General features: G+C 51.0%; 1 protein-coding gene across 1 annotated transcript in view; it reads right to left on the bottom strand.

Annotated features, from left to right (window-relative positions):
- LOC101422177 (disks large homolog 5-like) overlaps positions 1–23,138 on the bottom strand; it is a gene marked incomplete at its 5' end in the record, with an annotated part of 172,307 nt that overhangs the window by 31,934 nt on the left and 117,235 nt on the right. Inside the window, 6 exon segments of the mRNA XM_058299541.1 lie at positions 338–465; positions 768–900; positions 4,115–4,240; positions 5,075–5,260; positions 9,804–10,115; positions 11,421–11,680. Of these exon segments, the coding sequence (XP_058155524.1) occupies positions 338–465; positions 768–900; positions 4,115–4,240; positions 5,075–5,260; positions 9,804–10,115; positions 11,421–11,680 (1,145 nt within the window).

The following is a 23,138-nucleotide window of genomic DNA, read 5'->3' as shown; positions in this document are numbered from 1 at the left end:
CTGTGGAAGCACACAGTATTTTCAGTCATTCCTATTCCAAGGCATGAGCAGGCATGCCCTATGCTTTTACTCATTCCACCGAGACCTTTCCTAGTCAGAGGAGCAAGCGGCAGCACCTTGGTGACAGGGGAAAAGCAGAGGCAGAGGCAACTGAGAGGCAGGGAGGTTCCTACCAGAACAAAATTAGCAGCTGTGCCTGCAGGCCTTGGACGGACGCCCCGCGGGCACACAGGTTTAGTCGCTGCCTGGCGCTCTCGGGGCCCGCTGGGAGATGGCCCCTTGCATTGGGTTGGAGGGGACCCCTTCCCTCCAGGGCCTGGGGCTCCTCAGCTCTTACCTTAACCTGCCATCAGCAACACTCCCTTTGTCCACTTTAGTGACAAATATGCCGCAGTCTCCCGGGAAGCAGGGCTCGTTCATGCCTCCTGCCATTTCAAACCCGAGTGCCTTCAAATCCACATCCTCCTGTCAAAGCAGCAGCAGCACACTTGACCGAGCGCCAAGGAGGAAGGTTTGGCTCTCAAACCCCCAAGTCCCCTCACCGTGCCTGACGGAGCCCGGGCCCCTGGCTGGAAACCTGCGAACAGCTGCCCCCACCTGTCAGCCACTGCAGACAGACACATGTCCTCGTGGCACCACCTCCCCCCTACTCTCTGCTCCTCCCTCTGCCTTCCACATGCATGCTGGCATCTGCCATGTGACACAGGGGACCGACATGCTGCCACCCAGCTTGGGGGCCACCCTCACACTCCCCAAAGGCAACTCACCGTCTCCCTCTCAAACTCTACCACTTCCGTTTCCCACTCCATGGAATCTGTGTCGATGGCCGAGTCGTGGGAGCTGTGGGCCATCAGCTGTCGGAACCGGGCCTCCTTCTCTAACTGGGATTCCATCTGCTCCCTGCAGAGAGGGTCATGGGGCAGCTCTCTGGGCGGGGAAGCACCCAGCCTGTCCCAGCTCCCAGCCCAAGCCGAATGCGCTCCTTTCCCTCTCCCCTCACACTAGCTTCCCAATCAATCTGGAGGGTCAGTCACGGCCCCTTCAATCTCAGTGGGTTTTCATGGTGGTTGGTTACTGTGTTTTTTTAAGGAAGACTAAAATCCTTTACAAATTGATCTATACGTTCGATGCATTTCCTACCAAAATTCCAGCAAGATTTTTTCTTGTAGACGTGAATGAGACTATCTAATATTTATAGAGACGAGAAAAGGAACTAAAATAACCAAAACAATTTTGAAAAGTGTGGCAGTTTGATATTACTGAGGAATTCCAAAAAGAAATACTGATTATGTTTGTAAACTGGTCTGTTCCTCTGGGCTAGTGATACCCTTAAATTGTGTTGAATTTAGGTTTCACTTTTACTTGATTAAATTATGATTAGGGCTTGGATTGGGCCAGTAGGATGTGGGGGCAGACTCACAGAAAACAACACGGCAGAGGAGGCAGTTAAGAGTTTTGGATGCTGGAGACCTGGGAAGTAAACACACTGAAGAACACAGAGTAATAGACACGGTAGAGACCCCAGGAAGAGAGAGAGCCTGACAGTCCATAGCTGACCTTGTGGAAGGAAGAGAGCAGCTGAGACTGGAGAGAGAGATGGGATTTATCTCAGAGATACTGGAGGAAACTGGGACACGGAGCCTTGATGGGGGGAAGGAGGCAGAACTCGAAGATGCTGGCAGCCATTGTGCTCCACCATGTGGCAACTTTGGTGAGGGAAGTACCTCATGCTTTATGGCCTGGTGACTGTAAGCTTCTACCCCAAATAAATACCCTTTTAAAAGCCAATATATTTCTGGTACTTTGTCTCAACACCGCTTTGGCTAATACAAAAAGGAAGAATAAATTGCGGACTCACTACCTGACTTCAAGACATATTATATACTACATTGATTAAGACTGTGTGGTATTGACACAGATCAATGGTATGAAATAGAGAGCCTAGAAACAGACCCTCACAAGCAAAGGGCAATGGATTTTTAAAAATGTGGATGAAACCAACGCCAGTAGTGGAAGGATGGTCCATTTAACAAACAGTGCTGGAGCAACTGAATACCACAGGCAAAAAAGTAATGATCTAAACCTCAAAACTTCTATGAATTAACTCAAAATGGATCATGGCTTCAATTTTTAATTTAATTTTGTAGATTTAAATGTAAAATTTAAAACCACAAAACTCTGAGAAGAACATATAGGAGAAAATTTTCAAGACTTGGGCTAGGGGAAGATAAAAAGGACTTTAGTGAAATTAAAAACTTCAGCTCTGCAAAAAGCCATGAAAAAGATGACAAAAGACTCGATATCCTGATGACTTGCAAGTGATGCCCTTCCTAAAACCCAAACCCCCTTTCCGGGTTCATCGGTGTGACTCTTCAGCCCCAGGGACACTCTTTTGTAACCTGCTCGTTTCTTGCTCAAGTGTGCCCTCCCCCAAGCCCACAGCTCTGGCCGGCCCGAGGTCTCTCTGGCCATCTCCAAAGGCTGCTTGGCCTTCCTAGGACACCGCCAGTCCCCACCCCAGACCAGGTGAAGGGTGCTTCCACCAGGGTCCCACAGCCCTCGGCCAGCGCTCTGCATTTAATGCATGCTGCACTTGCCCCTGCTGTCATCTGATCGGGTGCACACCTGTGCTCCCACAGGCTGGGGGCTTCCTTGGGAGCAGCACTGACCCCTCGTCGGCATCACAGGTTAGAGAACTTAGGAGCATAGCAGAGAGAAGGTACAAATCCAAGTATGCCAAAGGAACAAATGGAAGATGCTTGAAAGTTCCAGGCATCTCTGGTGCAATTAAAATGCAAAACCTTCTCCCAGGTTCAAGCTCCAGAGGTTCTAGGATTTAACTTAATTTAGATCCATTGCTCATGAGAGCCAAGGCAGGCGCCTGGCAGGGGGAGTTGGACACTTAGGTTCCAAACGCCTGAGACTTTTCTTAGAGCACTCAAACCCTGGAGATTCTGGTTTGATTTTTCAGAATAAATATTAGATTTTACTGAATGGAGGAGGAAGCACTGTCAACTCCCTCAAAGGCACCACTCAAGTGTGTGTAGGCTTGTACACTCACACAACACACCAGCTCTTAACTCCCCTTCCCCACACTATCAGCATAGGAAAACTTCCAACGTACAGAGAACCACTGCTTCTCAAGTTCAAGTTCTCTATTACACTGATGGGTATTGGGCTCTGCCACTTCCTACGGTTAAAGTGTGATCTTTCTTTTATCAATCACTGCTAAAGGCCACCTGGGAGCAAGCTGGAACCACAGGGAGGATGTCTGATACCCCAAAGATTCTCCTCTAAATGGACAGCCTCATAACACAAGCAGAGTGGACGGATGTGCCTGAGATATGCTGCCTTGGAAACACTGACTCACAGTCATGACTATTTTCATTGTTGACATATTTGTCTCTCTAACGGCCCCATCTGTCCAGCTCCTCCTAGGGACTTTGCTGGCTCAGCACTGTCTGCCCACGGCTGTCCAGAGGGCCTGGCCCATACCGAGGACATCCTCAACCAACATCACAGAATGAATGAATGGCTGGCAAGTCCCCAGGCAGACTGCCTGGACGGACTGCATTGCAAGGCTTTCCTCCTTTGTGCCTTCACACATGGCTCCTGCTGATGGAGGGGTTGGGGACACGTTCCACAGCACTCTAAAGAATTTCTAGTGAGGGACACAGATGTGGCTCAAGCAACTGAGCACCTGTCTACCACACGGGAGGTCCCTGGTTTGGTTCCTGGTGCCTCCTAAAGAAGACAAGCTGAAGTGATGGGCAGGTGCAACAGGGTGATGCAACAAGAGACACAAGAAGAAAAACACAATGAGAGAGACACAACAAAGCAGGGAACAGAGGTGGCTCAAGCGATGAGGTGCCACCCTCCCACATCGGAGGTCCTGGGTTCAGTTCCCAGTGCCTCCTGAAGAAACAAGGAAGACAAATGGACACAGCAAATGCAAACAATGAGGAGATGGGGAGAAATAAATCTTTTTTAAAAAAGGCGGCACTCAGACCTGCCCTACGGACTGACAGAGCGGGGCAGAGAGAAGAACACGGTGCCCAGGCTGCATGCGGGGAAAAGCCCTTGCCTCGTCCCCAATGCGCCCACCCCAGCGTACTTGAGCTCCTTGAGCTCCCGGCTGATGTCATTCTTCTGCTTGCGCGTGTCGTCCAGGCTGCACAGGGCCTCGACCAGCTCGCTCACTGCCCGGTCCCGCTCCCGCCGCAGGTTGTCACACAGTGTCCTGGCAGAGAGGGGGCAGCGGGCAAGGTCAGCACAAGAGGCGTGGAAAGCTCGAGGGCCTGCGATGGACACTCCTAGACGCACAGAAGGAGGCTGGGAGCCGGGGGGTGATCATCCAGGCCGGGTCCATCATGAGACAGAGGGGACAGGGAGGACCCCCGAGCAAGCAGCATCAGGTTCCAGGCTCTTCCCACTGTTTCCCCCTCAACGTGCCTGGAGTTACAGACCACCCTCCTCCCCGCCCCACCCTCCTGCAGATGCTCACTCCCACCTGGCTCAAGACCCACCTGGGAGGTCTCCTCTTCCATGAGCCCCCCTGTCCACCTGGCAGCCTGTGCTGCAGAGCCCATGTGTCTAGGAGCTTTCTGGAGCCACCCTCCAACCCACAGCCAGGAGGGAGCCCAGGCTCATACCTCTGCAGGTCTGAGCCCCTCCAGGGGCACAGGCCGGGCGTGGCATGGCTCTACTAAAGCAACCTGTGGCTTTGAGGACCCTAGGACTACCTCAGCTCTTCCAGAGAGGAGGTGGGCATGGGCAGCCTTGGCAACATGGGAGCCTGGGCTCTGTGCCACTTCTGGAACCGCCTGATGCTGCTGTGCCCAGGGGCTGGTCCCCACCTCTCCACGGCCCCAAACCCCACACCCGGGCCCTGAGCAAGGACTGCACCCTGGAGAAACCACGGAGAGGGTCAGAGCAGGGTCAGAGCAGGAGCAGACAGGGAGCCCGCCACCCCTTCCCCACCCCCACCGGGGCCTCCCTGGCCGCACCCTCCAGCCCACACTGCGCACTAAGGGGCTCGCTACCGGCAGGGTCCCCGGGGGGGGGCGGTGCCTACCGGATGCTGTCGCACTCTGCCACGATCTTGTCTCGCTCCTGGAAGGCCCAGTCCCACTGGCACTTAGCCACATCTGCCTCCTGGAGGGCTTCCTTCAGCTCCTGGCACAGAGCCTTGCACTGCTTTCGAAGGATTTCAACCTCCTTGTTGGCCCTCCCGGCATCCATTGTCACTGTGTCTTTGATCCGGGGGGGTGAGGGGACAAGCAGAGGGGACTTTTGTGGGGCTTTCTGGCTCCTACCAGGATCAGGGCTGGAGCCGAAGCTCTAGGTTTGGGGGAGGCTCGGATCACAGCCACAGCTGAAGCCAACAGCCGCTCCTTCTCCTGGGCCCGCAACCCCCATGTCCACAGCCATGGCTCGGGCTCCCGATGAGGGGCCCAGTCCATGCCCGATTCAGCGGAGCCCCGGCTGAGGGCTTTGTCAGAGGCCCTGGCCAGCCCCTAACTGGCTTCTATCTGCAAGAGCGTGCTACATCTCTCTAAAGGGCTGGCAACAAAATGTCATGGGGTGAGGCTGCACTGCCCCCACACTCCAGGCAGGAAAAGAATGCTTGCCCCACCTTCTGTGTCTGCCATACCGGTTTTTATAATCTGGCAGACTGCATTATTTTTAAAGGCTAAAACTCCAGGAATTTTTGCTGAAGAACTGTTTATCTCAGCTTGCTTAAAAAGCTGAAATATGAAGCATCTGCATCTTGACACCTCCTCAAAGAATTGCATGCTCCACTAAAATCTCAAATTGAACTTTTATAAGCACTCATGTAGAAAGCTCTCTCTATGCTTCTACAAACTTTAAGAAGGGGAAAAGGTGAAATGACAAAGCAAGTGTCTAGTGCAAAAACCATCTCTGCTTCGAGCTCAACAGCAAGCCGCGTATGACCATGACATTCATTTCCACATGGGCCATCTCCACCTCTGCATAAGGCCAAGGAAGACAAATGAAGAGCATACCCAGCTACCTCTCCATGGAAGAGAAGAGAACCGTCTCTGCTGAAAACAAATTCAAAAAGACCTCAGGTCCTCACCAAGACACCAGGACGAAGGAGACAGGGGAAGATCCTAGGCATCACCCTGGAGCTGCCCCCACCTCTCAAGCAGCATCGGAAAGGGCTGGGGCAACTGCACCACAAATATGCCGGAAATCAGCAAGGCCTCTGACCCGCTCTGCTCAGACCTCACATTTCACAAGATCAATTTCAATCACTTTACTTTCCAATTTCCGCAGTTCTCTTCACTCTTATGCAGTGTTCAGTTTGCTATTTTGAAAGGAAACCCTTATTTGTATTACTCTTATGTCAAGTGTTATAATAAGCAATACGTTCAGCAATCACACTCTTAAAACCTGCCATTTTACTCAATGCTCGGGATTCATCGAGTTCAGGATCTGAGAGGTCTTAGTACCTAGTTCCACTCTGGTAAGGAACCATCTCACTTTGCCGTCCAGAGGTGGAAACACCAAGGGGGGGCGGCCTTCCCCCTCCCCCTCTCCCTCCCCCTGGGCCCCTCAGCCCTGTGGGTCCCAGAAGTGAATTCATCCAAAAAGACTATTTCCTTGTAAGCAGCACAGCAGCTCTGCACTTAGGTCTGTGGAGGGGGGCACGAAGGCGGTAACTCATAAGGAGCGCTGCAATTCGAGAGCTGAGAGGCCCTGAGAGGGCCCTCTGTGGGATCCTGGTTTGCTGCCGAGGAACCTTAGGATCCAAGAGGTCCCCCAAGGCCCCCGCTGGTGGGAGCGCTGAGCCCGGACCCCGGCCTTCCAACTCTCACTCCAGAGTTCCTCCCTCTACACCATGCACCCCCCAAGGTCTCTCCCCACGGCCCCTGGGTGGGGCTGGGGCCCCGGGTTGGGGAAGAACACGCTGGTTTTCCCACCACTTGCCTGGCCCAGGGCTGAGGCCAATTCAAAAGGCCCCTGGGCTGCAGCCCAGCCCCCCAGACGCTCCTCTCAGAGTCCCGTCTCCTGTTGCCCTCCTGCCCCTGAATAGCTCCAAAACTCTTTCCTGCTCCTTTCCTCTCCCACACTGCTCAGGCTCTCTCCACCACAGCTGAGCTCCGCTCCTAAAGAGGCACTGCAGTTGCCTGGGGGATAGGGGGGTAGGGACGCAGCAGCCACTGTGCCAGGCAGCCACGCCATCCTTTCTGTGAGCTGGGGGCTCGGTCGGAGGGGCCTGACCTGGGAAGTGACCCAGCACCTGGGGAGAACTTGTGACCAATGGCAGTGCCCACCCCACCCCCCGCTGCCCCAGGCAGCACCTTGGTCCACCACAGGGCCACAAGCCCCAACTGGACCAGGTCAGCTGATGGCCAGAGGCTGGGGGTGTGGTCCAGGACAGGCCCACACAGCAGCTGGGAAGCAGAAGGGAAGGCAGAGGGACCTGGTGTCCAGAGCTGACCCGACACCCAGAGCAGACCCAGATTCTGGAGAGGACCTGGCGTCCACAGTGGGCCTGGCGCCCAGAGCAGAGTTGGTGCCAGGGCTGGGCAAAGGCACTGACTGGCCTCCGGACCTCCCGGGCCCCTCCTGTGCATTCAGGAGAAAGGCACGGGAAGGGGAGTGGACTGAGGGAAGGAAGGCAGAAGGGAGGGAGGGAAGAGAGGTGCAGAGAGAAGGGCAGAGACTGCCAGGGAAGCCCAAATCGCACCAGAGACAAAAAGCAGCTGATTCTGAGATCTGGGGAGCAGGTCACCATGGCTGAGGCCCTGGACAGGGCACTGTGGCGAGGCATGGAAAGCAGGGAGGTGTGCCCAGGGAAAGGGTCAGACCCAGGACGGCCCAGGCCACCGGGTGAAGTGGTGCGTCTGGAGGCCAGGCAAAGTGCAGAAGGGAGCCGAGCATTTCAGCCCAGGAAGCCCTTGGCTGCCGGGGAGGGGAGAGGCTCTCCTCTCCAGCCTGCTGCTTCAGAACAGAGCCTAGAAAAGATTCCAGCTCAGCAGGCCAGCAGGCTCCATGCCCAGCCAAGACCCCCCGCGCAGTCCAGGAAGCGGACTCTGCTCTCAGTGCACGGGGCAAGCAGCTGGTGGCAGTGAGCTCGTTCCTGGAGCTAGCACCCAGGGCAAGGCGGGCATTGATCTGTCCACACTCCCTGTGTTTTCAGACTTACTCAAAGGGCACAACTCCTCCAGCGGCAGACGCCCCCAGGCAGCCCCGCCGCCCCACTGCGCAGTCACCTGCGCGATCCACTTTTCTGCGTCTGCTCTTCCTTGACCCTTTTGTTTACTTACTGACTCAGTCATTTTCAGTTTTCTTCCTAGTCATTTTGTTTCCCTTTCTGATATGGACAATATCCACTCGCCCCCACCCCCAAAATTAAGTACTTAAATCCCAGAAGGGGAAAATGAGTTGATAGTTTTCCTGGGACCATTACTGAGTTCTAATGCATTAACTTTGCTTATTAGAAATTCCTTCAACATCTTTTCAAAAAATTCATCAACATAAAAGGTATACCCTGTTGTTTTTCAACCACCAGCTAGAGAAGTCTCAGTCCTTTTGAATGAAATTGCCATTATGTGACCCTCTTTTACCTACAAAAACACGATTTCCTATGGTTCAACCTGATATACACAGGGCAGTAAGCTTCCAATGAGAATAATACTAACCTTAATAATAAAAGTAGAGTCAAGTTGTTCCTAAGTCGCATGGGGCCCCACTCTACATGCTTTTTCTACATTCAACCATTTGACCGTCACAGCCCTGGGAGGCAGCTGCCACTGTCTTCCCCTCTTTGCAGGTGAAGAAGCCGAAGCATAGAGTGGCCCCCGGCTGCGGAGGTCCCCTGCAAGCACAAGGCTGTGTCCCTCGCATGCCCGCGGTCCCTGGCACCCCTGGCATCCCCGGCACAGGAAGAAAGCCTCGCAGGGCCCTGGACGCCTCTCAGGCACCAGTCCTGTGCCATGCTTGGTAGAGGGGAGGGGTCTGGCTGTGACCACCCAGTGCCCACCTCCCCCTGTCAATCTGCCCCACCCATAACACCTTGCTTCTCGTTTCTCACAGACCAACCTTAAAACCTACATTCTGACTGAGCTGCCAAGGAAAGCAGTAACGTGGAGAGGCATAAACAGATGGTTTTGATGGGGGAAAACATTCACTACGATCAAGTTCAGCAGCACACAGCAGAGCTGAAAGATGTAAAAGGGAAGCTCAAATACGGGGGGAGCTCCTGCTGGACACAGATGGCCTCGGGGTCAGCAGCGACCATGAGGAAGGCCTGGGGTGACCAGGTAGGAAGTCTTCAAAAACTCCACACTGAAGGCACAGGATTCCAGCAGAGTGGCCCAATGCTGGTGCTAATGAGCAAGCCTTCCCTTGACCCTGGAGGTGAGGCCCCCAGGGAGCAAGGCTTGAGGAGAAGGGTCTCAGGGTCAACCCAGGGTAACATCTTCCCCGAAGAACGCTGACCACCCCTTTAATAAGCAAATGCCCACGACTGAGGGAACACTTCCAGACCCATCGACAGCTTTGGGGACTTGCTCTCGTCATCTTTCTCCTTCACAAGCAAGACCTTGCACTAGTCTCTGACTTTTCAAGATTATCTACTACTGCTTCACCATGGGTCTGGGTGTGAGGGTGCCTGGGAAGCGTCCGAAACTCAGCCAGCGTTTCAGGTGAAAACGAGCAGGCCTTCATGCCAACTCGGAAGGCGGCTTCTAACCAGCCGCTGTGCCCACTGCAGCCCCCACCTCCCTGGCTGCTTTAGAAGATGCTGGACGGCCACCGTCCCCCTGCCTACCTGTCGCAGTGCCTCCATCTCCTCGCTGGCCACCTTCTTCTCAGATGTGCTGCTCTTGAGCTTGGACTCGGCCAGCTCCACCTCGGTCTGCAGCTTGTCCAGCTCAGAGATGACCTGGTCCCGCTCGCTCATGATGAGCTTATACTCGCTGTACACTGCATCCCGCTCCTCCTTGTACTTCTCCGACTCCTTGGCGGTCTTCGCTTGCGTGGTCTGCAGCTCCATCAGCTCCGACTGCAGCAGCTCTATCTCCCACTGCAGGTCCTTGTTCTGGGTCGTGGCCTTGTTCAGCTCGTGGTGGATTGCCTTGAACCTAGGAGAGCGGCGCCCAGGGCACCGGGGAGGGGCGGGGGGCCTGCCCAGTCAGCTGCTAGGCCAAGGCCACTATGCTGGACCGCCTTTCTCCCACATCCCCGAGAAAGGAAAGTTATGGAGTCCTGGTATCCGTGAACCTGGAATCTTTCTCAGCCTTTAACAAATACCAGAAGTTGAGCTGAGGATTTTACACCTCCCGTTTTACTAGAAATCACACCTTATATCTTCCACAGCCAAGCCATGTTCTTTAAAAAATAAAAATAAAGGCTGCAGCAGCCCAGCACACGGGAGCTCAAAGCAGCTTGGATCTAAGTTGAGTCCGACTGCCATGTTTTCACAGACACTAAGGCCTCAAGTCAGTCAGCACAGAGACCACAGCTTGGTCCGGCCAGCCCCATGCAAGGCAGCCCTGCAAGTCAGGGCCTGCAGCGCGAGACCGGCATTCTCAAAGGCTGTTCCTTGAAACCCCAGTCCTGCACAGGGTCCCACTAAACATGCTGGGTGCTCTGGCGGCTAATGTTTGGGAAGCACTGCATCCTGTGCCCCACTCTTGGCAAGTCACATTGCGCAATACCAGAGTAAAAGGCCCCGAGAGGTCCTGATGTAAAGAAACCTGTCTGCAATTCAATCCAGCAATTTCCAAACCTATTTATCAAGAGAAAACATCTACTTAAGAAGCCCAGGAAGACTGCTGAGAATTGGCGTTGTGCAGGAACGTTCCTTATGAAACACTATTTGGAGGAAGGGAGCACACCCCTGAAGAAGATCATATTCCTTAATTTAAAAATAAAACTTTGGAAGGAACAATGCCTAAGACAAGTCGCTGTCCTATTTTCTGGGTGGGTAACTGACACAGATGGAAATGCTTGTGGTGAAACCTGGATGAACTGCATGCTTTGTTGATATGTATCAATAAAATAGATTTGTTTTTTTTTTTAAAAAGAATTACCAGCATTAGAAGAAAGAAAGAGAGAGAGAGAAGGGAGGGAGGAAGGGAGGAAAAGGAAAGAAAAGGAAAAAAGCAAGCTCAGAGTACTCGGAGCTACTCAGGGGAGAGGAAGGAGCCACAATTCATGAGACTTACTGGGTGTCAAAAACAACACTTCCTGGAGACCAGAAGCCTGTGCTGGTTTTAATCCCGGAAGGCGCTGGGAGCCTCGCAGATAACCACCAGCCCAGAGGTTAGCCCCCTTCCCCCCCACGCCCAGGGGAGTTCAAGCAGCTCCCCCGCCCTTCTCAGAGAAGGTGGGGTGGGTGCAGGCTCTGCCCGCACGTGCCCCCCTCCCAACCCCCCCGCTCCTACCTCCTCAAGGAGAGGGCGCACTGGTGCTGCAGCTGGATGGCGGTGTCCCTCTGCTGGGTCAGCATGTCCGTCTGCTTCAGCAGCTGCTGGTTCTCCCCCTCCAGCTGCTCCAGGAGGTTCAGTTCTGAGCTGTGGATGGCCACCTTCTCACTGAACCTCTTCCGCAGGGCGTCGTAGTCCTTCTTGACCCCCTCCAGCTTGTCCACGGCCGTGTCGTACAGCTTGTTGAGAATCTCCGAGGACCTGCTGAGCTTCAGCACCTAGAGACAGAGACTGCCTGGCTCACCTAGGGCCTGTGGGGGCTGGGGGGGCTGTGCCCAGAGCACAGCACACCCACACTTCTATCTGGGAGGGGAGGCCCCACCCTCTAGCCTGGGGGAATCTGGCTGTCTCATTCACAGGCCCTGCCATCACATCACATCACATGATTCATTCAGATTTATTCATTCACAAATCTCTATTAAGTACTGTGCAGAAAACCATAAACATTGCAGACATAAGGCTGTGTTTAAGGACAGAAATCCAGAAAAAGGCCTGTTTGCAAGGCTGGCCCTTGGCTGGTATCTAGGAACTTGAAGGGTAAACAGTTCCCTACAGTGACATAAAACCTTCCCTAAATGATCAAAGTGGCTCATGGTGCCTAAACTGTACAAATAACATGTTATACTCTGAGCACCTGCTCTTCTTCTGGGAGTCATACACTTAGTCAACAGAAAGCCCTCATGACTTTTAGATCAAGCAACACCTTGTACCCAGGTCTGGCAAAGTTCCAGTAACTACAATGTATTGCCCTTATTCATGGGAAATAACTCAAAACTTCGAAAAGAAAGACTTCAAATATTCAATTACCAAACATTCCCTAAACCAGGTGAGAACCCGATTAGCTTCAATCTGGTTTACTGTGTGGCCCCCGCACTGCAGTTATTCCCAAAGTAGCCCACAAGGGGGCAGTCCTTTGCAGACCAGCCAAATGCTCTCCAGATTTGTCTCACAAGCTTCACTGAGAAACAAAATAATTTAAAAGGCCATCTGGAGGTGAATGAACACAAACCTGGTAGAGCCCAATTTCACATGTCTGGGACAGAATTTGGAGTCTATATGACGGTTTGGCATCTCTGCATTGTAAGTCCTTCAAATACCCCAGCCTTGAGTTTAAACACTGACAGTCCAGGGACAATTCAGGGCCGAGTGAATCACAAGTTCGCAGTGAGCAAGGGCACGCAGGGACAAGCCCAGGGATAAGGAGATGACAGAATCTCAGGGTCACAGGGGACCCCGAGGGGCCACTTCCACCAGTGTTATAACCACGCTCACGCACAGGCAGACTGCACAAGAACACCTGGCTTACTCTGAGCTGAAATCCACCTCCTCTAACTTCAAAGCCTATTTTTCTACCCCTGGAATCATATAGAACAATCCTTTCTCCACAGGACAGTAGCCGAAGAGGTGCTCATGTGCCCACATGCTCCGCAACCTCTTGCCACAGGCAGGTGCGCCGGGGCCGCCTCTGCGCATCACCATCGACAGCCTCTGGAGAAATCGGGGGGAATCACCGCCTCAGCGCAGACCAGGAAATTTGAAAATTTGAAAAGCTATCCTAGTCGTCCAGATTTTTTCCTTTACACCGTTAGAAGACAGTGTTCTTAGGAGCTAGTTTCCCACACACTGAGTCGCAGTCAATGGTGAGACGTACATAAACGCACACGCAACTGCAGCCAAACATTCAGCCTGCCAGCTCAAGGGTGGTGGAGGTCCGAGGGAGAGCATTTACACCCAGCCTGGGATCCTACCGTCCTTCTCGTCCCAGGCAGGCAGTGGTCTCCAGAGATGACTCCCCAGGCCTGAGCTCCTGACAGTCTGCCTGGGAGGATGGGGTGGGAGTGGCGGGAGGGAAGGACCAAGCCCTGCGTTCCGCTCTATCCACGCGGCACGACAGCCACGGCAGGAGCGGCAGCAGAAGGCAAGCAGAGGAAGAAGAGAACGCACCTGGGGCTGCACTCAAGGCGGGTCAAAACGCTCATTATCTGGGCTTCTCCCCAGACCTGTCCTTCAGGGACCAAGAAACACATTTGCCCCTCCCTCTGGGCCCATGACAGGGCATTAGCCTGTGGTTCCTGGGAAAAGAAAGTCAACTTTCAGGAATTACAGAAGAAAAATACTGTATTTTAAAGACAGGGGCCAGGGCAAGAAAGAGAAGAGAGAAGGCTCCAGGGGCCTTATGAATTTCTCAAATAAACTGGCAGAGCCTATAAAAAGAGAAAATGTGCTTTGCCTTGAACCCAGCAATTTTATCTCTAAGAGTCAAACCTAAGAAAATGTGGAAAAAAGAATGAGGGCAGACGTAAGCATGTCCCGGGAAAGACTATTTGTAACAGGACGAAAGTGCAAACAACCAAGGTGCTTAACACACGGAGAACAGGGTTAGGCCATCCCTGACAACGAAGCCACGGAACACTTGGCTGGGAGTTCCGAACTGAAAGAAAACTACAAGGAAACCCACGGTATATTGTTGGGTTAGGAGTAAAGGCAGGTTGCAGGAAATGAAAATGAACGCTGTGCATATGTTAAGTATGACACAGAAAAGTGTCTACGAAATTAGATGTCAGGGGTACCGGAGGAGTCCCCTTTCAGGAGGGAACCTGGGGCTGCAGTAGGGGTTGGTAACTGCACGGCTGTTGAAGAGGGTGTTGGTTATTGTTCATGGCCTGTTTGACCAAAGAAGATGTATGATTTCAGTAAAGAAAACATACAGGCACACATCCTGTACCTGCTTCCCCAGCCAAGGCTCGGCAGCCCCTGCCCTGGTCACTGGGGCATCCCCAAGACAGCCAAGAAGAACCCAAAATGCCACAGCCCCCTGTCCACATCCGGGCCGCGGCCCTCCCCGTCCCCTCCACACACTCAGAGGGCAAAGCGCCCATCTGCCCAAGAGGGAACGGGGCCCGGACCCAGGCCCATGAAGCCCCGCCCACCAGGGCAGCCTCACTTCCCGTGAGATAAACCGTACCGAGGGCAGGAGGGCCCCACAAATCCCTCGAGTAAACACACAAGTCAAACAGCACCTTTTACCCAGCAAGGGCCTCTTCACGTTGACAAGGCGTGGGAGGAAGCGAGCCACAAAACCGCCTTGTCCCTGGAGACCGACCTTTACCCCCCAGGCCCCATGGGGCACAAACCTGGGGCCTGCCACCCAGGCGGAGGGGGGCACAGGCAGCCCCGGCAGCTGGACACAGTCCCCGCGGTGGCCAGGCCACTCCTCCCCCAGCCGCCAAGGCGGCAGCACTTGCCCAGTGACAGCCAGTGCCATGAAGGACCTGCGGAGCCTGGAGCATGGGCATTTAGTCCTGCCCTGCGGGACAAGCCCTCAGGAAAAAGAAACTAGGGGATGGGCAAAGGGACCGATAGAAAACACCCCCACTTTATTTGGGAGGAGGGGGACAGGACAGGGAAGGAGGCGAAGAGAATGGAGATGCAACTCTCAGTCTGGCTGCCTGTCAAAGCCGTGTACCTCCGGAAGAAAGAGTCGGATTTGGAGGCAAAGAAGTTTTATGCTTCATGAGGGCAGATTTTTTTTGTGTGATGGAGTCTTTCTGAGATCTAATTCACCCTTTTAAAGTAAAACTTCAGCTGGTGTTTAGTATATTTATGAGGTTGTACAATCACCATTGCCACATAATTCCAGAACATTTCCATCACCCCGAAAATAAATCCTATACCCATGAAGCAGGGACTTTCTGGTCCTCCTCCCCTCAGCTCCTGGAAACCGCTCATCTGTGTTGAGTCTCGACAGATTTACTTCTTCTGGACATTTCATGGAAAGGAATCCTGCAAAACGTGACCTTCTGTGTCTGGCGGCTTTCATTCAAAATAATGGTTTCCAGGCTCATGCACATTGCAGCGTGCACCAAAACGTCATTCTGTTTCTGGCTGAATAGTACGCTGCTGTACGGGTAGACCACATTCTGCTCATTCATCCATCTGTCAGTGGACATTTGCGTTGTTTCCACCCTGCGGCTACAGTGACCGATGCTGCCATGAACATTTGTTCACAGTTTTGTGTGAACAAGTTCTCGGTTACCTTGGCTTTATACCTAGGAGTGGGTCGCTGCGTCACCAGGTAACACCCATGCTAACTTTTTTTTTTTAAGATTTATTTTATTTATTTATTTCTCTCCCCTTCCCCCCCACCCCAGTTGTCTGTTCTCAGTGTCTATTTGCTGCGTGTTTTTGTCCGCTTCTGTTATTGACGGGAATCTGTGTTTCTTTTTGTCGCGTCATCTTGTGTCGCTCTCCATGTGTGCAGCGCCATTCCTGGGCAGGCTGCACTTTCTTTCGTGCTGGGCAGCTCTCCTTACGGGGTGTACTCCTTGAGCGTGGGGCTCCCCTACACCGGGGATACCCCTGCGTGGCAGGGCACTCCTTGCACGCATCAGCACTGCACATTGGCCAGTTCCACACGGGTCAAGGAGGCCCGGGGTTTGAACCACGGACCTCCCATATGGCAGACGGATGCCCTAACCACTGGGCCAAGTCCGCCACCCCATGCTAACTTTTTGAGGACATGCCAAACTGCCATCTAATGTTCCCACTAGCAATGTATAAGGGTTCCAATTTATCCACATCCAGATCTGAAAGGCCCAGGACAATAACAGCAAACATCACCGAGCGCTTCAGCCATGCCAGGCCCCTGGTGCTGTGCTCTGCATGCAGGCCTCCTTTAATCTCCTCAGCAACCATGAGATGAACTCAGCCAAAAGCCCACTCTGCCACTTCCCAGCAAGGCTAGAAAGGTAGAGCTGCAAACTCTCTCGAAATGATGAATTTCCCAAAGAAGAATAAAATCTAAATTAGACTCCAAGGCAAAAGGTTATCTGATAATTAAGGTAAGCAAACTCACAGAGACAGACTCTAGATGTAAGTTATGAGGGGACGGGGTAGGGTAAGGAAATGAGGAGTGAATGCTTAGATTGCCCTGAAGTTCTGTTTGGATTGATGGTAAAGTTTTGGTAATGGACAGTGGTGCTGGTAGCACAATGCTGTGAACATAATTAACAGCCCTGAAATATATATTTGAAGGTGGCTAAAAGAGGATTTTTTAGGTTGTATACACGGAACTAGAATAAAAATTGAGAGAAAAAAAAAAAAGATGATCTGAGCCAAGGTCAGAGCAGGCAATGGCCAGGAAAAAAGGAGAAGCGAAGGGTGAAGTCAGGGAGGGCTGCCTCAGACCAGGAGTCGCCCCTTGCAGTAGAGAGAGGCACGAGGCCTCGGCTGGGGCTCCGTGACCGACTGCCAGGCAGCTCCCGCTCACACCAGGAGCATGGGGGCAGGCCGGCCCGGATCGGCCAGAGCTTCCGACAGGTGAGGCCCACAGTCCTACACGGGTGCTCCGGGAAGCTCGGCGCACAGGCAGGGCAGGTGCACGGGCGCTGGCCTCAAGGTGGCACTTCCTGTCAGTGGCACCTGCCTCCTCTCATCCTTGCAGCAATGCTCCAGGAGCATCGCCCCTCCCTCCTGGGACTTTTACCAGGACAGGGGAAAGGAAGGCGAGGGTGCTGCAGCAGCCGCTCTGGGGTCATGTGTCGGGTCAGCCATGGAGGTGGCATGGGGACCACATGGTCCTTGGTGCTCCCCACAGGGCCTGGGGCCTCCGGCTGCTGTCCTGGCCTGCACCTAACTCCCCTTCCTGGGAGCCTTTCCTCTTGCCAAGAACAAGCCAAGGCCTACAGTTAAGTACCAGCCCCCACCCCAGACTCAGGCCTGACCCTGGCCGGCCATATCCCCCAGCAGGGGGCTCATGGGAGGGATGCGGGGGCATCTCACAGCAAGGCCCTCCCAGGGACCCCCACCCAGTCTGCCCCAGTATGCCACACAGGACCTCAGGAGTTATCAGCCAAACAAAATAAACCACAGAAGCAAATTTTTAAATAGAATATAGTGTATAATGGGAAAATACTGAAAATAGCCCTAGGTTTAGTCAATAGGAGACTGGCTGAATCATTTAAGTACTTCCATGGAATGCAATACTCTACGGAAGTTAAAAACAATGAGGTAGCCTTGTACCAAAATAGAAAGAAGTACATGACCTATTAAGCAAAGAAAAAAAAATTCTGGCCAGAAATTGTATCGTATGATGCCATTTCTGTAAAATAAATGGAGACAGAAGGGTTTGTGTGTGTGTGCAGATAAAAGTCTCAAACCTTCCACTGGTAGTAGGCTAAGTACACTAATGGCAGTTATTTCTGTGTAGTGAGAATATGGGAAGAATTCTACTTTTAATTTTTGACATTCCTGTATCACCTGATTCTTTCATTATTCAGTACAAAATGTTTATTAATTTTGCAATTGGAAAAAATAACCATAGCATAAAAAAAGAAAAAAGCGCCCTCCCCCCCTTTCTGAAGAATTGGACCTGAAAGCGATTAGGTGTGGCAGAGCAAGGCAGGAACCCTGGAGGGGAGGCGCCCTGAGGGAGCTCAGGGCCTGAGTGGGATGGGGAGGGGTCCCCATGGAGGTGAGGCCCAGAGCAGGAGGGCCCAAGAAGGGCAAGACGGGCCTGGCATGGGGAAGGGGACAGAGGGGCTGGAGACAGGTTACAGAGGCGGGCACTGATCAAGGTTAACAGCTCAAAGAATAACAGGCACCAGGTTTCTCATCGTGTGAGGACTGGGGTAAAAAAAAAAGGGGGGGGGAATGGGAGAAACCAGGCCAACCCCGTGGTGTCAGTGTAAACTCATGGTGATAATCAATCGAGATGCAAATGTGTGTGCATACACATGTATGCATATACAGATATTCCCTACTTCTATCCACTGAGAAGGCCTAGGAGCAGTGACACCCCAATACCTATGAGCATAGCTGGCATTCAGATCTTGCCCCTAAGTACCATTCTCCACTAAAAGGAATGAAGGCTCCTTGGAGAAATGGCTAATTTCCAGGGCTAGGGCAGGAGATGTATAAAATAAGCCTGGAGCATCTTGTACCAGAGAGCAAGGAAGTGCTCAAATAATGATAGAAAATGTCAAAAAAAAAAAAAAAAGACATAAGTGCAAGGCCGAAGAGGGGGTTCCCACTGGCCTCAACAGATTGTAGCCTAGTGACTAAAACAGGAAACCAGAGATGGATAGGTAAATGGATACACAGATGGAGGGATGGAGGACAGGTAATTGAAAATCTGATGACAAATGGGATATCTGCAGTTTCAATGGACAGCCCTAGAAACACTTCTGAATCACGAAGAGGAACTTTACAGTGGAGAAGCTTGGAGACATCGCCTCAGCCAAGTGATTCTAGTGAACAGTATGAGGAGCGGATCAGAGGGCAGCATTTCCCACCGACAGGATACAAGAGAAGAACGCAGGATCCCTTCTGTGACACTCCTACCAAAAATACACTAACCGATTCTAACCATGAGGATCAGAGAACTCTACTTTGAGAGCCACCCTATAAAATAACTGGCCTCATGCCTGGGTCAAGAGGATGGGGTGAGGCATGCCAGGGCTCCACCCCAACACAAACTCTGAATAACCTACAAGAACTGGCAGAAACATCTTTCTCAAACAAAGCTCAAGAAAACGGTTAGACAACAGTACCAGGACGAGAACCGAATCAAGAAAAAAAGCTACCTACAAAGTTTTGGCTCTCATGGCACCCTGGACGGCCCCTCGCCCACCCCTCACAGCTGGGCATGGGCTCAGCAGCGCTCCCAGGGTGGGTCCCTGACCCTGGATGCAGAGGGAGCAAAAGAACCCTCGTGCATATCCTGGCAGCATGCACGTCTGGCCCAGCCTGCCTGGTGGTGACCTGAGGGACTCGCTGCCCCAGAGCGTGCCCTGCCACGGAGGGCGGCTTGCCCAGCTCTCCTGCAAAAGGCAGAAGGCAGCCGGGGGGTGGCAGGCTGTCAAGCCATGCTGCCTGGGGCAAGGGATTGCTGGCTGGAGGACACAGAGGGCCATGCTGTGAGGAAACCGCCTCCTAGGAAAGAGGGACATTCCTATGTGTGTAAACGGGAATTCCCAGGGCCACAGAGCAAGCCCAGGGAAGACCTAACCTGCAGAAAGGGCTCTGAAGGAGAGCACAGGTCAATTTGCAAAGACTGGGAACAGTGCATTCTTTCTCCTTTTTTAGCTCTTAGGCTAGCTGTTTACTAGCTTAAGGAACAAACACCTCAGACTCTAAATTCCAGCGATAACACATTTTTAAAAATCATGTAAAATATCAAAACATCCAGCTTTTAATGAAAGATTACAAAACATACAAAGAAAAGGAAGTGATAGGCCAGGCAAAGGAGATGATTAAAGCATTTGAAATTACCCAGGAGGAGGGGCCAGACCTGGGACATAACAAAGATTCAAAAAAAAAAAACCTAAATATGTTGAAAGAGCTAAAGGAAAACATGGACAACAAACTAAAGGAAATTAGGGAAATGACAGATGAATGCAGAATAGCAATAGAGATGGAAAATATGAAGGGAGTGGATATGGCTCCAGCGGTTAAGCACCCACCTCACACCCAGGTTCGGTTCAGGTGTCTCCTAAAAAAAAAAAACAACAAGCAAAACAAACAGAAAAGTCAACCCAGGGAAGCCGATATGGCTCAGTGGGTGGGCACCCATTTCCCATATACAGGGTCCTGGGTTCAATCCCCAGCCCCCATATCTTAAAAAAAAAATTATGGAAAGCAATGAAACAGAGCTGAAGACGAGAGTAACAGAAAAATTTAAATTCCTTTAAGGTTCGGTTCAACTACAGATAGGGGCTAGGGAGAATCAGGTAAACTTGAAGATAAGACAGTTGAAATCATCCAGCCTGAGGAAAGACAAAAGAATGAAGAAAAGTGAACAGAGCCAGAGGGAACCTGTGAGACACCATCAAGCACTTTGGGAGTCCCAGGAGAAGAAGGAAAGAAAGGGGCAAAGAGAAAATTCAAAGAAATGATAGCTGAAAACTTCCCAAATTTAACAAAAGACATGAATAACATAACAGCAATATAACAAAAGATATCCAAGATGCTCAAGGAACCCAAAATAGGATAAACCCAAATAGACCCACAGTATAGTACTTTTTAATCACATAGTGCAATACCAAAGATTAAGAGAGAATTCTAAAAGCCCTGAAGAAATGTGTCTCATAAAGAAGCCTCAGTAAGATTAAGTGCCTATTTCTCATGGAAAACCATGGAGGCAAGAAGGCAGTGAGGTAACATATTTAAAGTGCTGAATGCAAACAATTATCAACCAAATTAAAACATTTCCAAAAAACAAAAGCTGAGGGAGTTTGTCTACCACTAGACCAGCCCTACAAGAGAGACTAAAAGAGTTTTGAAGGTAGAAAGGAAAGGACACTAGACAATAAATCGAAGCCACATGAAAAGCATCTCCAGCTAGGGTAACAGCTGGGGTATATATAAATACTAGCACCCTTGTGTTTTTGGTTTGTAACTCCACTTCTCACTTCCTACAGAATCTAAAAGTCAGATGCATAAAATGTCATGAGAAATCAGTGATTTTTTATAAACAAAGTATATAAACCTGTAATTTACAAGAACTACATGAAATAGTTGGTACATACCATTGAAGTTAAGTTGGTCTCTACACAAACAAGAAAGTTAAGGATAGTGGACTTGGCCCAATGGATAGGGCGTCCGTCTACCACATGGGAGGTCCATGGTTCAAACCCCGGGCCTCCTTGACCCATGTGGAGCTGGCCCATGCACAGTGCTGATGTGCGCAAGGAGTGCCGTGCCATGCAGGGGTGTCCCCTGAGTAGGGGAGCCCCGCGTGCAAGGAGTGCACTCCATAAGGAGAGCTGCCCAGCACGAAAGAAAGTGCAGCCTGTCCAAGAATGGCGCTGCACAGACGGAGAGCTGAAACAACAAGATGATGCAACAAAGAGACACAGATTCCCAGTGCTGCTGATAAGGATAGAAGCGGACACAGAGAGCAGACAACTGGGGGGGGGGGGGGAGGGAGAGAAATAAATAAAAAAATAAATCTAAACAACAAAAAAAGAAAGTTATAGACTTAAAACTATTTATAGGATGTTTACACTTAAGCTCCATGGTAACTACAAAAAAAATCAGTGAACCGCAGTCTCACAGAGATGGAAGTTACAATATGGGTAGTCAGGGGTGGGGAAGGAGGGGACAAGGTGAATGGGGAATTAACACATAACAGGCACAGGGTTTCTGTTTGGGAAGACAGGAATGGCAGGTGATAAGGGCACCACAACAGGGAAAATGCGAGTAATCTCACTGAGTGGTTGAGATGGAAACATTTGCTATATGTGTGTGTGTGCATATATTCACACACACACCAAAAAGAGCAACTGAAGAGACAAAGACAACTAAATGCAATATGTGATCTTATACAAGAGGAGAAAAGGCTCAAAAGGAAATCTGGGGGACATATGAAAAAATTAGAATATAGACTGTAAGCTTTATATCAATGTTAAATTTCTTGAACTTGAACACTGCACTTAAGGTGATTACATAAGTGAATATTCTTTTCTTAGGAAATGTGCACAGCACTATTAAGTGTTCAAGCAGCATGATGTATATAAACAATAAACAAATGTTAGAAAATGGACTGATAGACAGATAGATGATTATAAGATAGACAGACGGACCAGTAAGTTGCTGCATAGATAGAAGGAGAATGATAAAATGTTAAAATTGGTGCACCTGGATATTGGGGCATAGGGTTATTTTGAAATTCTCTATATGGCCTTTATTTTATTTCTGTAACTCTCTTGTATATTTTAAAGTATTTCAAAATTAAAAGTTTAAAAAATAATAATTGGCCTGTAAGCTTCAAAAGAGTCAAGGTGACAAAGGTCAAGGGAGGCCTCGTCTACAGAGCAGACCTATTGTCCTTTTGAAGACAATGATCATGATCCTATACCAGGCACTCTTATCAAAATGGGTAAAATAAAGAAGTGACAACATGAAATGCCAGCAAAAGTGGAAAAAGTAGTAAAATTGCATGTTTAACTTTATAAGCTCATTGTTGGTGAGAAAACAAGATGACACAACCACTTTTGAAAGCAGTTTAGCAAGAGCTTATAAAGTTAAACACGCACTTACTACAGCAAACAGCAATCCCACTTCTGGGTAATTTATGTGAGAGAAATGAAAACTTATGTTCTCACAAAAACCAGCCTGGGTGGGAAGCGGATGTGGATCAACTGATACAGCTTCCACCTACCATATGGAAGGACCTGGGTTCGATCCCTGGGGCCTCCTGGTGAAAAAGAAGATGAGAAAGTGTGCCTGCGTAGCAAGCTGTGCCCACACAAGTGCCTGCATGGTGAGCCAGTGCCCGGCAAGTGAGTCACACAGCAAGATGATGATGCATCAAAAGAGAGACAAGAAGAGAGTCAAGGTGAAACACAGCAGAAACCAGGAACTGAGGTGGCACAATTAACAGGGAACCTCTCTCCCCATCAGAGGTCTCCAGGATTGAATCTCAGTGAATCCTAGGAGAGAAAATGAGAAGACAACACAGACAGCAAAAACAACAGGGCAGGAAGAGGGGAAGGGGGGGGGTAAATAAATAAATAAATCTTTAAAAACAACAATAACAACAAAAAACCCAGCCTGGGGGGACCAAATGTGGCTTAAGCAGTTGAGCACCCACCTCCCACATGGGAGGTCTAGGGCTCAGTTCCCAGTGCCTCCTGGGGGGGAAGGGGAACAAAAAACAAGGGAAACAGATGTGGC

Source organism: Dasypus novemcinctus, chromosome 6, assembly GCF_030445035.2.
Source record: "Dasypus novemcinctus isolate mDasNov1 chromosome 6, mDasNov1.1.hap2, whole genome shotgun sequence".
Taxonomy (NCBI): domain Eukaryota; kingdom Metazoa; phylum Chordata; class Mammalia; order Cingulata; family Dasypodidae; genus Dasypus; species Dasypus novemcinctus.
The sequence above is the reverse complement of the archived record's forward strand: the minus strand, read 5'-3'. Positions and strand labels throughout refer to the sequence as shown.